Below are 13,835 nucleotides of genomic sequence, written 5' to 3'. Positions count from 1 at the left end.
TTTTCATGACAAATTTAGATTTTGAAGGCAAACAAAACCAACAAACAACAAAACCCACAGATGCTCTACTTCACTCAGATGCTTAAAGAGCTGTGGTCCCTACTTCCCACTGAAAACACTGAGAGCTGTATGACTAAAGAGGAGTAGCCAAGCAAGGCTTTTGGCAAATCAGCATTAATGGGATAATGCATCCTCAGCTACCTAACTCTCAGTGAAGGAGAGTAAGTAATGCTTTGAAGATACTTTTTCTTCCCTTCAGAACAGGGAGTCTTGACTGCATTATCACAGTATCACAGTACATTGGAGATTGGAAGGGACCTCCAGAGATCATCAAGTCCAACCCCCCTGCCAAAGCAGGATCACTTAGGGTAGTCTGCAGAGGAATGCCTCCAGGTGGATGTCATCTTTATTCAGAGTTCTTCCTGTTCCATACTTTACAATTTACTTCTCAGCTGATGAATCACATAAAAATAAAGCTCCCACCTTTTTCTGACTTTGCATTTCTTAGGGAAAGAATTTCTATTCTGCATCTCTCAAATGGAACGAATTGCCCTAATAAAATGCATGCATGGAGCAGTCACAACATCGCTGCCAAGTGCAGACTGTAGCAGTGATTGTCATAAAATGGTGCTGACCACATTCCTAAACAATGTGAAAATTGTACTGTAAGTCCTGTAAGAAACAGCAACCACATGAAAAGAATGACAGCTCTCCTCACAGCACATCTGCTCGGAGACTCAGCTATCAAATGTGTTGGGGAAACACAACTGTAATGGGATGAAAGAGGAATACAAAGGAAGAAATACGAGAGATGAAATCTAAGCAAAAATATGTGCATAATATCAAACAGACCAGAATAACTATAGACATTTTACAGAGGAAAAATATTCCTCCTCTGCCCTCCTCCTGCCAACAGGTAAGTGAATTGTTATTACAGGGCTGATCAGACTACATTTTGGGAAACAGTCATATGGAAACACAGTCATGCCTATGGATAGGAAAAAGTGAGAAAGCTGTGCTTTAGCACTGCTAGTAAGCATGCTTCCTTAACATGGTCACTGCATTACCCAGTTTCCTAATCAAGAATCACTAATATGTGAAAATAAAGGCAGAGTCTAGCTTCCATTTTACAGTGGCTGCCTGGTATCTGAGTATCTGAGTGTTACACCACTTAGGTGACAGAGATAAGATCAGTAAAGCTCAGGGCTACAAATCACAATCAAGTATTTCTGGTCTCCAGTACAGACACTGCCAGCATTCAGTCCATTTTCTGATGTCTCCCCTCTTAACATAAATACCTAATAAGTTCCTTAATTTTCCTGGATTTGCTTTCTGTTTGAAAATTGCTTTGTGATTCTTATAGGAGAAATATTCTCAGATACTGCACCCTGCTTTAAATTCAGTTGTAAATATTACTAGTGGTAGTTTAAAAATAAATCTCATTTGAGCTTTCATGCATTTCTGCAGGAGGAGTACTGGAGATTGAATCCTTGGCTCCTGATCTGCTTTTTAGACTAGATCCAGACCCAGGAAGGAAAAGCAAACTGTCATGAGTGGTCTGGCTGTGATATTTCAAAGCTAACTGCAAAAAAGCCCTACAAGTAGTGAACCATATGCAATGTCTAATTGATTAATCCTACTCCTTGGGCATTCCTGTTATTTCTAGTAAAAAATAATCATTAAAGAAAAATGGTTTCTGAGATTTTGTTTGTTGACTGTGAGCCCTGGCCTGACCTCAGCCTTGAATTTAAATCCCCAGTAGAAGTCTGAAATTAATCCATCTCTGGCTTAGTTATCAGTAATTATAATTACTAACAGAATTATCCAGTAAATGACTGGTTTTCAGTGACAGGGAGTTTTAACTGGAAATAATGGATAAATAAAAATGCACTTCCTTCTTACCTTAGAGTATCTTTTCCCATAACAATGCAGGATCTGGTCCCTACATGGGTATGGTGATAGACACAAGCCTGGCCCTTTGCCTGAACACATGTGCATTTGCTCAAACACTAAAATTCCACATTTTACACTCCTAAGAAGTTGAAAATTGCTCCTCCTGTACCAGGGTGGATGGTTTGAAGCCTGCTTTCTCTGCATCTCATCAGTGAAGCAGACAGTGAGCAGTACAAGCCACTGCCCTGGGAATACTGCCACTGGAGCTCCACACTGCCTAACATCAATGCTCCCAATGCATGCCAGTTCCCTTACAAAGGCCATGCTTTCACCATGTGAAACAGTCCAACAAAGCTCCCAGATTATCCTTTGGAGGGATTTTGTGTCCTACTATGGTTTTTCCCATGCAGCATGAAGAAAACTTGCGGTTGGGATCTATCTAACCCAGAGCTAGCTCCACTGGCAGGGGCAGACTCAAAGGAGAATGTCAGTCAGTTCAAACTCTGTGATGTCTTGAGACATCTCTCCAGCTGTCTGTAAGCTGCTGTACCCAGAGGAGGTTTAATGGGTGTGAAAGTAATACCTTCTGCCTACTGTCACAGGACTCAAAAGCCTGGACCATCACCAAAAGAGGAGAGAGAAAACCTAAGCTGTGAATCCAAGTGAACAAATTGGCTGGATTATGACAGTGCTGGGAAAGCCCAGCTTTTATTAGAGCTGCACTGCTGCTGCTCAGCACTGCAGGTAACCGGAGCACAGCAGCAGTAGGAAATGACCCTGTAGGGAACAGCCTGCACACCAAACATGCCATAAAGGACAGCCTACACAAGCAGGGAGGAGGCAAGAGTAGGGCACATGAAGAGCTGTAAGGAAGAACATGGCAACACATTTGCAAAAGTGCCTAAGGGACCACAGGGAAATGCTGGTTTCTTTTAGGACAATAGAAACAGAAGGGAAGGGCAGAGCTTCACAGCTGAATTACTGCAGCGATACAAAACCCACTGCACGTCCATCACCGTGAGTTATGGTTCAGCAATGAAGGGTATGGATACCTCTCTGCATATCCCAGCTGAGAGGTAAAACACGTTATTTAGTGCCTTCTCCCTTGAAGTTTAGGATTCCATGTTTTTTTCTGTCTGGGAGCATGTGCTCAGTCACTGCTCTGTGGACATGCAGTAACTCAATGGACTCTCTGGGCTCAGCAACAAATGCCCATGGGATTAAGGCTACACTCCTGAAAACAGGTTCATTAACCTCTAGGCCAGGCTTTGTCTTATGAGGCTGAGCTGCTGCAGAAAAACAGAGTTGACAATTGTGAAACTAAAGACCATCTCATTGTGCACAGAGAGAAGACAGGAAGGCGGCACAAGCAAATCTGTTCTGCTGTTCCTTGGTGGCTGAATCCCTCACCTGGTAATATTTATTCTCCTTTAATCCAGACGGTTGAAAGCCATGTCTATGCTGATGTAACCATATATGAACCACCTCTGCACTAAGGAGCAGCTGAAGAAATGGATAAAATAATTAGGGTAGTCTAGATGCTGCCCCCAGGCTATGTCCCTACCACCTCCAGTGAGACAAATGATGGACCATGATGCTCAGGGAAGATCCACTGCATAGGGCAGCACTGGATCACTGTTTCTGGAGGGGCTGGCAGAATAGCAAAATGAGGAGATAAAGAGTGGATGTCTCTGGCTGATTGCACTCCCTCCTGCAGGGACTGTTGAGAATGAGAATCGCCCTGGAGGTGTCCTTCCCCTGGACCCTACACAGTGGTCCAGTGAGCTTCAGATCTCCCCTCCCCCTCAGTTCACAGAAGAAAAACACTAAGATGTTTCCATTGGCTTGTACATCGTCTTTTTGAGGAGACTGATCTTCAGTTTCAACAATACATCTTTTGTGAAGTCCTCTCAGCAGAAACCTTAGACACCTTCCCTAAGATCTGTTTGCTTACAGAAGATGAGGTAGGATTTGTTTAAACCCAGCTAGATTAATGTCTTGCAGACATTAGTGAAGTGAGATTTAATCAGGTTATTGCTCTACATTTTCCAGGGAAATAAATCACACTTATTACTAGGTTGGAATAAGATGCAAGGCTTGGGCTGAGAACATTTAGTCGTTTTTGGTTTTCTGGCGGGGAGCAAATGGCTAACCTGAAAATTGCTGCAAGGCTGTCAAACAGGGAGCTCAGCAAAAAGCCCTCAAGAACTTGTGGGAGGAAAAAGAGAAAAAAAGCCAAAATGGCTAGTGCCAGCCTGGGGGAGGGCCATGGCCCTTGTTCCCTGCCTTCTGGAGGTCCAACCCTGACTCTATTTCACTCAAGCCTGAAGCTGCTGAGTCCTTATCAGTCCAGAAAGGAAAGAAGAGTGCTGAACAGCATTTTAAAGCAGGCTCCTGAGGTCCATCTGAGATCCTCCAGGTAAACTTTCCCATAACTCTGGGGACTTCACTTTTTGGTGTCTGTTTCTGCCTGGGACATGGGGGTGTTTGTGGGGTGAAGCAACCTTTGCAAACCTCCTGTTTGCAAACCTCCTGTGATGGTCAGCAGGTCTCAAGAGCATAGGCAGTGGTTTCTAAGGTTGCAATATGTGTTTAACAATGAACATGCAACTGTATCTATTCACCCATAGTTCTCAGCTATGCTAGCAATGTTTTCTTTAATATAAATGTTAATATATCCCCTCACATAAAACCACATATGCACAAAAGACAAAGTTTGGGACAGCAAGATGCAGCGATCCCCTCCTCCACACCAACATGGATACAAACAGCGGAAGCCAATACAAATCTTTTCACTAACTATGTTTGTGTGCACTGAAGTGCCAAAATGCAAATACTTTATGTCCATTTCCCCTTACCCAATGGTCTGTGGAGACAGCAAAGGAAGCAAATTGCAGTAACAGCCTGAAATCAAGTTTCAAACTGTGCAAAAAAAGTAGCACAAAACACAATGGGACCAAGTCGAATTCTTACTGCAGAACACAATAAAATATATCCTGTGTGGTACTGAAGGAGAAAAGCAAGTATCAGGAGAGGCAGCATAGAGGCTTGTGAATGCTCTCCTGCAAATGCTTTCTCTGGGTAAATTAGTCTGAACCCTGATTACATCAGCATGAATCAGCCTGCCTGCTCCAAGGTAAAGGCTACAATTCTGTTTCGTGTTCAATGGGAACTTTGCTTAACTTTTCCTTGGCTTCCTGCTTAGAAAGAACAGACTCTCCAGAGACAGTTTTGGATCTGGACCACAATCTTGCACCCTTCAGATAACTAAGTATCTCTGGGCAGGAGTACATTTAAAGAGGCAGCTGGTAATTATGAGCCAAGTGCTTACTGGCAGGATTTCCCCCTGCTGCTGAGCCAATGCTTTTGGGAAATAAACGACTCTTTGGTGGTAATTATCAAGTAAAAACCACAAGCTAAGGAAGGTTCCCCCATCAGAACCATCAGCAAGAAACAATACAAAGGTGGGTGGAGGATGGCTGACAATTGTCTCTAAGGGTTGCCTGAGTGTCCTCCACAGATCTGACAACTGCTGGGCATTTTCTAGGTAGTACTTGAAAGCTACAAAATCTCTTCCCGCATTTACAGTAGTAATAAAAACAAATGACCTTTTCCTTCCAGCTAATCAAAGTTAGCTGAGAAGCACTGGAAATCCATCACAGCACTTACTCTTTTGGAGGGTTGAGGTCTTCTGGGCGAGCCTCAAAGAACCTGAAGACTTCATCGCACTGTGAAATGTGAGGAGGAAGCCGAACCAGCGCCTGGGGGGAAATAAAAAAAAAAAAAGAAAAAAACAGGGAAGGAGAAGTACTTAGAAAAGTCAGGTTCAAATCATGGCCTCAAACATTTAAGCTGCCAAGCGAGAGGACACAAAACCGTTCTGGCAGGGGGAAGGCAAACACAAAAGGAAAGCATCATGCCTGGCTACTAACCTGAGAGGGGAAAAAAAAGGAAATAGCGTGTCTTCACTGCAAATAACATGTAGGATGCAATGAATTGAGACAGGCAACGGTTCCTGGAGTAACTTTTTTGCCATGTGTACAAGAGCAGAATTTGGTCCACATGTGCAAAGCCATACAATGAGTAGATAAGTACTCTGTGGCTGGGACAGTCTCCACGACATGTGTTTGCACCGCACATCAAACAATCCGGTTAGGATTTGCACGCTTTATGTCAATGCACACAAATTCCAGCAGTGACAAACTACAGACCCAACACCGACTAATGCAACAGATTAATGTGCTTCATAAAGTTTTCTATCGAGTACTGACAATAGGAAAAAATAGAGATGGCTAAAAAAAAACACCCCACCAACAAACATGCCAAACCAAACAACAAATTAACAGGAAAGGAAGTTTGATTAAGTGTCTGGAAAAAAGGAAAGCAGAAAGGCTATTTTTGCTTGAAGAAGGCTTCACAGCACATCCTGGCTAACAGTCTGTGAACGCTGCAAGGCACAGGTATGTAGCACTTGTCACATTCAGCAATGTGAAGAAACAACCACATTATGTTGAGGTGGACTGGGAAGCAAGACCTCGAACCAGTAGGAAAGCACATAAGGCAGAAACATGCTACAAACTTGCTGTTCAGAATCTGGAGCTTGATGGTGCCAAAAGAGAACAAAGAGCTGTCCCCAGTGCACATAAATGGGAAAGCAGCTCTAGGGGATTGGACGTGGCACCTGAAGCCATGGTTTAGTAGTCATGAGGTCTTGGGTGACAGGTTAGACTTGATGATCTTTGAGGTCTTTTCCAACCTTATTGATTCTATGATTCTATGAAGTGACATGACACTCAGATTGCCTCCAGAAATGACCAGTAGTAGAGGAAAAGAGGCTGGGGCTCACCTCCTCCTATGCTATGTTGAAAATAGGCCACAGGTTAAATATAGACCAAGCTTCTTAGAGGCACTGTAAACCTGCTTGACAAAATAAGCTCTTCTGCAAGTTGAACGTAGGACAAACAATCTTGAAAGATGATGAAAAACTGCACCAGAGCTAAATGAAAGTCCATTAGGGCAAACTGGTTATACTAACCCATGAGACATCTGATTGATCTTGCTCAGACACAACAGAAGGCCAAGTCAAAGCACGAAGGCAGGACTGGGCACTTGGTTACCCTCACAGGCTTTAGAAGTGGCCAGATTTGTTTTCCAGACCACTCCTTCTTGAGGATGTGAATGGAAAGAGCTGGAAAATTAAAAAATCCTTCTTTGAAGCTGCAGGTGTCAGTATTAGATGATGGGAGTCTTGTTTTGAGGTGGCCTAAAATTCCAAGCCACCTACAGCAATATTTACCCTGTGAAGAATGAGGTTCTGGCCTATGGTCTGCACTATAGAGCAGAAAAAGATACCTCACAAAAGGAAGAAGCATCAGATGCAGAAGCCAGTCAACAGCCTGGTGGATCCAAGTGTTGTGGCATGCATAGAGAGCACTGCTGGTTGCTGCACTAACACAGGATGAAACACAGCAGGTGGAAAACTCAAGTGCTTTAATCTGAATGGAGGATGCACTGGTCCTCACTGCTATCCACTCTGTCTTGCCTAAAAGTGTTAACACGTTGAAAAAAGAGAAAAAGGTTTTATTTATCTGAATCTCAACCAGGAGACAGACACACACAGAGAAGTAACACTGTCTGACCAACAGTGGATGGGCTGAGATTTACTGATGGCTCTATTACTAATGCCCTTCTCAGTTTGGGCAGGTTGCTTAACCTTTTCCCATCAAATTCAGCAGGGATATATCTTCAATTACCCATTTACAACGCTAAGCAGTCACACTTACCTAATTCACAGAAAGGTTATGAGGCTCAGATATTTAATATCTACAGTGTGTTTTGAAATCTCAAATGGCTTGATCTTGTGCAGTCAGTGGGGAAAGAGCAAGCACGGCAAATGATACACATCATTACTAGAGAAACACAAGCACCCAGGTTATACTATTGCAGGGGGGCTTGGACATCAGATGCCTTCTCAAAGTCACCACTTCCCTCAAGTCACAGGTGTTCATCCTTCCCAAAAAAACCCAAGCTACAGATGTCAATACTTAGCTGGAGGACAGAGCAGGTTTTCAGTGATAGAGGAGCACAAATCCTCCCAAGCTGCCATGGAGATTTGTGCTTCTAAATATTCAGAAGAAAATCTGACTGGTCTGAATCAGTAGTCCCCTGCCTGGAAATCTCCATGAGCACTGTGGTCTTGCTGGGATGATGGGCTGTAATTGCAAAGCACCTCCATGACTCCAACTCCAGGGTTCCACAGGTAGCGGATAAAAATCAGCCTAATCCATTTCCACACCCAGCCATCCACCTTCCCACCCCATGGACATGGCAGCCTTGGGGCAGGGCAGGCTCTCCTGCTTCTGAATCACGGTGAATCAAAGTGCTGCAATTTTCAGCCCAGTGCACAGAGGTGAAATCCACCCAGCAGTTACATGCTATTGCATGTTTCTCAGGGAACTCAGGTGTAAGTCTGCAGCCAGTCAATTTTTACTTGTTAAGGAGCAAAATCTTAAGAAGAGGTGAAAAATGCTAAGAAAGGGTAAGAAAGTGCAAACAAGGGTGTAAAATGAGGCAGAATCGGTCTATTGATTTCGGACAGTGGCAGGGAACAGCAACACTTTCATGAGAAACAAGTGTCTCTTCAGCAAATGCACAACATCCACCCAGGAGCAAGCCAAGTCCAGTGTGATTCCAGAGAGTGAACAAAAAGTGCATTGAGCAGAAGAGGGACACTCCTGTTGCTCTGCAAGGGGAAAATGCAAGTTTCTGGCATTTCCAGCAAGGCAGTTTCAGGGCAGAGCTGTAACAGCCTGAAGGAAAGACTGCAGGGTCAAGGAAAGAAAGGTAGTGAAAAAAAGAGGAAAGCAGACGGTGAAAGGATGGGAAGGATGGGGAAGTGACATTCTTCCTGGGATGGCGAAAGAAGACATACACGAACACAGCTGCAAACAGCAAGCATGCAGAAACACAAGGAATTTGCACAGGAAAGGTGAGAGATAAAAAGTGTCAGGGAGCAGACCTCAGCCTTGCACAACCATCAAGCATTATCAGTAACAGCACGTTTCCTTGCTCGGCCTGCAAAGGCAGACGCGGACTGGTCAGACCTCACGTGCTCCTTAGGAGATCTGCTTCCGTGTGTTATTTCACTCTGCAACTGTCTGTCTCTCTTTCCCTGTTACTGGTTTCAGACAGTCTCACAGAGCAGATGAGGGGATAAGCTATTAGGAAAGCTCTAACGTCAGGCAGGGCATGAGCAAGCAGCCCCTGGCACTGGGGATGGCTGGCTACTCACACAGCACCAACTCAGCTGTGGGCAGGCTGCTGCACGCCGCACACAGCGCTCAAAGCAGAGCACCAGGCACGGGGTTTCATTGCTTAAGGTTACATGAACTGCATACAGCCCTCTGGGACTACATTACAGCTCAAAGGCTTCACAAAATACATGCACATGGGTATAAACCCATGCAGGTACTTGCAAGGATGCACTTGAGTGCTGTCTGCGATGTTTGGCAGATAAATCTATAGAAAGCAGGCACAGAGACGTGTGTGTAGAGAGAGATGCACGAGGAGGCCTCTGTGTGAACATGCACAGAAGGTCACTCACTCCACTGAACTTATATTTAAAATGGGAAACTGGTCATGCTCATCTATCAACTTGTAAAATTGATAGAGACAGACAAGCATTTTTAAAGGCTGCCCTGTCTTCCCCACCATGTACACCTAGCTCTGGATGGGGTAAATAATTTACTGACTGTACCCTGCAGCCCATTGAGGGAGTTCAGCTACATTGCTTTTGGACCCCTAATGTTCGGTGGCATTAATCCCAGGTCTGCACACAAATACACAGAGACAACTGACAGCACTGCATTGTTATGACTCCCTGATGTTTCATATTAAGTATCCTATTCTCGGTGGTTTACCATTTTAATTAACATTCATCATTAGTGCCAGACGTTTGGGGATGGCAGTGAGTCCAGCAAGAGGGAAGGTGCAATTGAAATAGTTCCTTTCTCAGAACAGGGAAATAAATTGTTTCATCTACACATAAAGATATCCCATTTCTGTTTTGTTGAGGGCCTCAAGTAAGACCAAGTTTGAACTCAAAGCACTGAAGTGTAGAGGTTGGATGGCAAACCCTGAGTGTCAGACATGAATGAGAATACATGGTAGTGACTCAGACTGGAGAAGTTAAAAGAATTAGGAATAAAGAGCAGAGGGAAGGGAGGAAATAGGGTGCAGAGTTTTGGAAGTAACTGGAACATGGTTCTGGGCCTCTGGCATGGAAGGGACTATAAGGCAATGGAAAGCAAGGCTCTACTCCAGATGCTTAGGGGCACTGCACATTAATTAGCTCTCATTGCTGCAATTGGTCTAAATGCATCAGGATTCTGAAATGTACTTTTTAAAATGACAGACTTACAGAGTTTTTCACATCAACTCTTTCATTCTTGACCAGGACTATTAGTCCATCATCAGTCAACACTAGCTTAGTTGTACAATGGATAGAGACAGAAACATCTATGCATCTGTCTTGACAGGTTCAAGGATAAATCTTGAAAGAGAGGCAGGACTAGATCAAGAGGGAGGTAATTATAGTTTTGAAGTGTGGTCTCTCACATCATGAACATTAATAAAAGAATGACCAATATTTCCTGGTACTGATGTGCCTTGCTCGTCTGATTTTTATTTAAGCGGTGTGCTCTTGGGTTCTTAAGCCTCACAACAGAAAAGTCTCTAAGCTTCTACTTAAATCCACCTCCAGTCGGGACAGCATGAAGGCATGTGAGAAACTCAGTGTTTATGACAATGGAACTTCACATCTTAATAGCTTCTCTGCATACACATGCTTCCCTCAGGACCAACACACACAAATCTGCAAGTCTGCAAATGGCGGCCTCAGTCTTCCCGGAGGGCTGTGTAAGCAAGAGAATCGTGGGTTTGTGAACCACTGACCTGAGAGGTCCTTCCTGAACAGGACACTGGACAGACACACACCAGAGGTGTGTTTGCAAAATCAAAAGCTTAATAAATAAAATGCCTCTGGCAAGGCAAGGCTATGAAGCTGCTCTTTCCTTCACACTGGCAAAACCTCCTAAATAAACTAAGAAAATTAAGCCCAATGAGCCCAGAAGACCTTAATTCATACTAAAATAATTCCCTTCAACAGGGAAATCATCCAGATATATCAATGCCAGTGAGCAGTACACATTTACTGGCAAAAGGCAGTTTGTTTGGTAACTCACTCAGTTTACCAGTAAGGATATACAGATCCTGCACATTCATGTTTATGTATGAGAAAACTTGCCCTGTGTGTTTCACTCATCTGTTTTTCATTGCAACTCCTTGCAGCCTTAGCAAAAACACTGGCCTAATTAGCTCTGTGATGGCATTTCACTGATTTGGTACAATGCAATGAAGAATAATCCAGGGGTGAGGGGTTGGGAGACTCATCCAGAGTGCTCAAGCACCTAATACACAACATCCTACAGATCTCCCCTTACTCCCAAGTATCCCCATAAAGTCTCAGGCAACCTCTGCCTGGCACTTTTTCTGTGCCTGGTGCAGAAACTACAATACATCCAAACAGCTGAAGTCAGATCTGCTTCTCAGCCATGCAAATTGCCAGTCTGCAAAAACAAACCAGCAAATGGTCAAACATTTGCACCAGTCATTTGCCAGGGCCCATCTGTGCTTTGTCTTGCCAGGGTAGGTGAAATGGATGGAGAATGCTCATCTGGCACAAAAAAAATCACCACACACTTTGTACCTGAATCTGCCTCCCCCCTCTCTTTCCTCATACACTGCAGTGGACAAAAGCCTATTGTCTCATTTATTCATTTATTATCCATCTCAGACTTTGTCCATCAACTTCACCCACATCATTCCAGCAGAATTCTCTTTAGTTTTTCAAAATTAACCACGTTGGCTGCCTACCCATTTTAGGACTTGCATTCTTCATTTATAGCAGGACTGAACTTGTCAAAATGGTACTTTTCCTCTACAGTTCTATCCAATTCTTTAAAGAGGCAAAACATCTACTGGGCAGGGGAAGAAATGAAGAAAACAGTTAACACTTCAAAAGAGCTGGGCATGGTCCCACTCTCAGTTCACACACATGCATTAGTAGCTGCTAAAGAGCAGGAAAAAGTAGCAGTAATATTATTTTAGTAGCAAAATAACCCCACAGCATTTTCCCTTCTTACACCAAGACGTGATTTCATTGTACTACAGCTTTCTAGAAGCTGGCACTGGAGCTAAGTGAGGCGCTCAGGTTCCTTCTGTAGTTCTCTCAGTGGAGAGAACCCCTGTGACCAGTTTAGGCTGGTGAAGTGAGGCCACTCTGGTTCAGACACACCATCTAATTTTCTGTTCCAAATTCACAGTTTCCTCTCATCCCTGGTTAACTTCATATTGGGATTAAAAGATTACAGAACAGTTATAAAGATCATGTTCCCAGAAACCTTTTAAATGGTGACTTCTGGTGAAGGTAGCAAGAAAGCATTTCTGAATTTTAAGCCTCTGCTAAGCCCCAGAGATGAAATCCGTCCCTGCTGACAGTCAGTAACAAAACTGCCACTGATTTTAGTGTACCAAGAAGCTTTTCTCCTACAAGCTATTTTCCTAAATTCTTTATACCTTTGAAGTTCAGTGCTTGATTTTCACCATTAATTTCAGTCTTGTGGACTTTCATATCCTGGGTCAGGTTCAGAACACAGAACAACAATTCTTTGAATAAATGCAAATTGGATGAACCATAAATGTTCAAAAGAAAAACTTATTCTCATGAAATGTGCAGACTTTAAAAGGTTGGGAAAGCAATGAATTGCAGCTCTCTGGTTGCTCTGGATAGGATAGGATAGGATAGGATAGGATAGGATAGGATAGGATAGGATAGGATAGGATAGGATAGGATAGGATAGAATAGTTCAGGTTGGAAAAGACCTTTGAGATCATCGAGTCCAACCTATCACATTGGTTGCCAACTGTTTGCTGTGGGATTCAGGAATGACTGGGACAGGCCATGCTATCTTCATTTACTCTCTATAATTAGGAGGAGGCTGTAGCAGAGGGCAAAGAAATCAACTGATAACTGGATCTGATGACAGGCAAAACATCACAGATACCTCTGTACTGTTTTTGATAGGTGGCCACAGGCTTGCCTGCCATCCACACTGGACATGAATTAATATCCAGGCATGGATTTGAAGTCAAAAGCAGAGAATGGAGGAAAAAATGCTCAGCATTGCTTTACTTCCTAGCACCAGCAGAAGCATTCACCTATCTTCAGCCCACACTGTTCAGGCACAACCGATAAGACACATCCCAGGGGGATGGATGAGTGAGATAGAGTCTTCTCTCCTTAAAGACCTGACATCCCATGCAGAAAGGCACTAAGAAGGATGTAGCCCTCTTGAAGCACTCACATAGACATGAGATGCAATGCCTGCTCAAGCTTTTCAGTGACTTATGAGCCTCACTCTCCAGTGTCATCCAGTTTTAAGCATCTTCTACCATGAAGCTCAGACACAAATTCTATATAAATGAAAATAAAATAAAAAGACAATACATCAGGCACAGAAGAGCCAGAGATCACTGGAAACTAGGATAATATTCTTGAGAAGTCACTGTAGGTATGTCATACTCACTGCTGGGCACTACTGTGGCTGCTGCTGGAAATAAGAAACACTGGGCTGGGGCAAACTGGCCTTCTAGATGATCTCCTGAGGTTCCTTCCAACTCCTAACATTCTGTGATTCTGTGAGCCCAACACAGCTGGGGCTATGCTTACAAAAGCAGCACCTATTAATAAATAAGTTAACAGCTTGGCCTCGGGGAAGCATCCAAGTATGCTTCTGAGCTGGGCAGCAGCAGCAGATTTGCTCCATATCATCCGAAACAGACTGAAACCAGTCTATGATTCTACGAGTGGAGCCAGACTTCTT

The 13,835-nt window shown here is 43.7% G+C and overlaps 1 protein-coding gene across 2 annotated transcripts in view; it reads right to left on the bottom strand.

The window, feature by feature from the left end:
* SH3PXD2A (SH3 and PX domains 2A) overlaps positions 1-13,835 on the bottom strand; it is a 261,000-nt gene that overhangs the window by 138,361 nt on the left and 108,804 nt on the right. For both annotated transcript variants that reach the window (XM_054163352.1, XM_054163353.1), the window contains exon 5: positions 5,563-5,654. In XM_054163352.1, the coding sequence (XP_054019327.1) occupies positions 5,563-5,654 (92 nt within the window). The remainder of the gene's footprint in view (positions 1-5,562; positions 5,655-13,835) is intronic.

This window comes from Dryobates pubescens, chromosome 8 (genome assembly GCF_014839835.1).
Source record: "Dryobates pubescens isolate bDryPub1 chromosome 8, bDryPub1.pri, whole genome shotgun sequence".
NCBI lineage: Eukaryota > Metazoa > Chordata > Aves > Piciformes > Picidae > Dryobates > Dryobates pubescens.
This window is presented reverse-complemented; position numbering and strand designations above follow the sequence as displayed.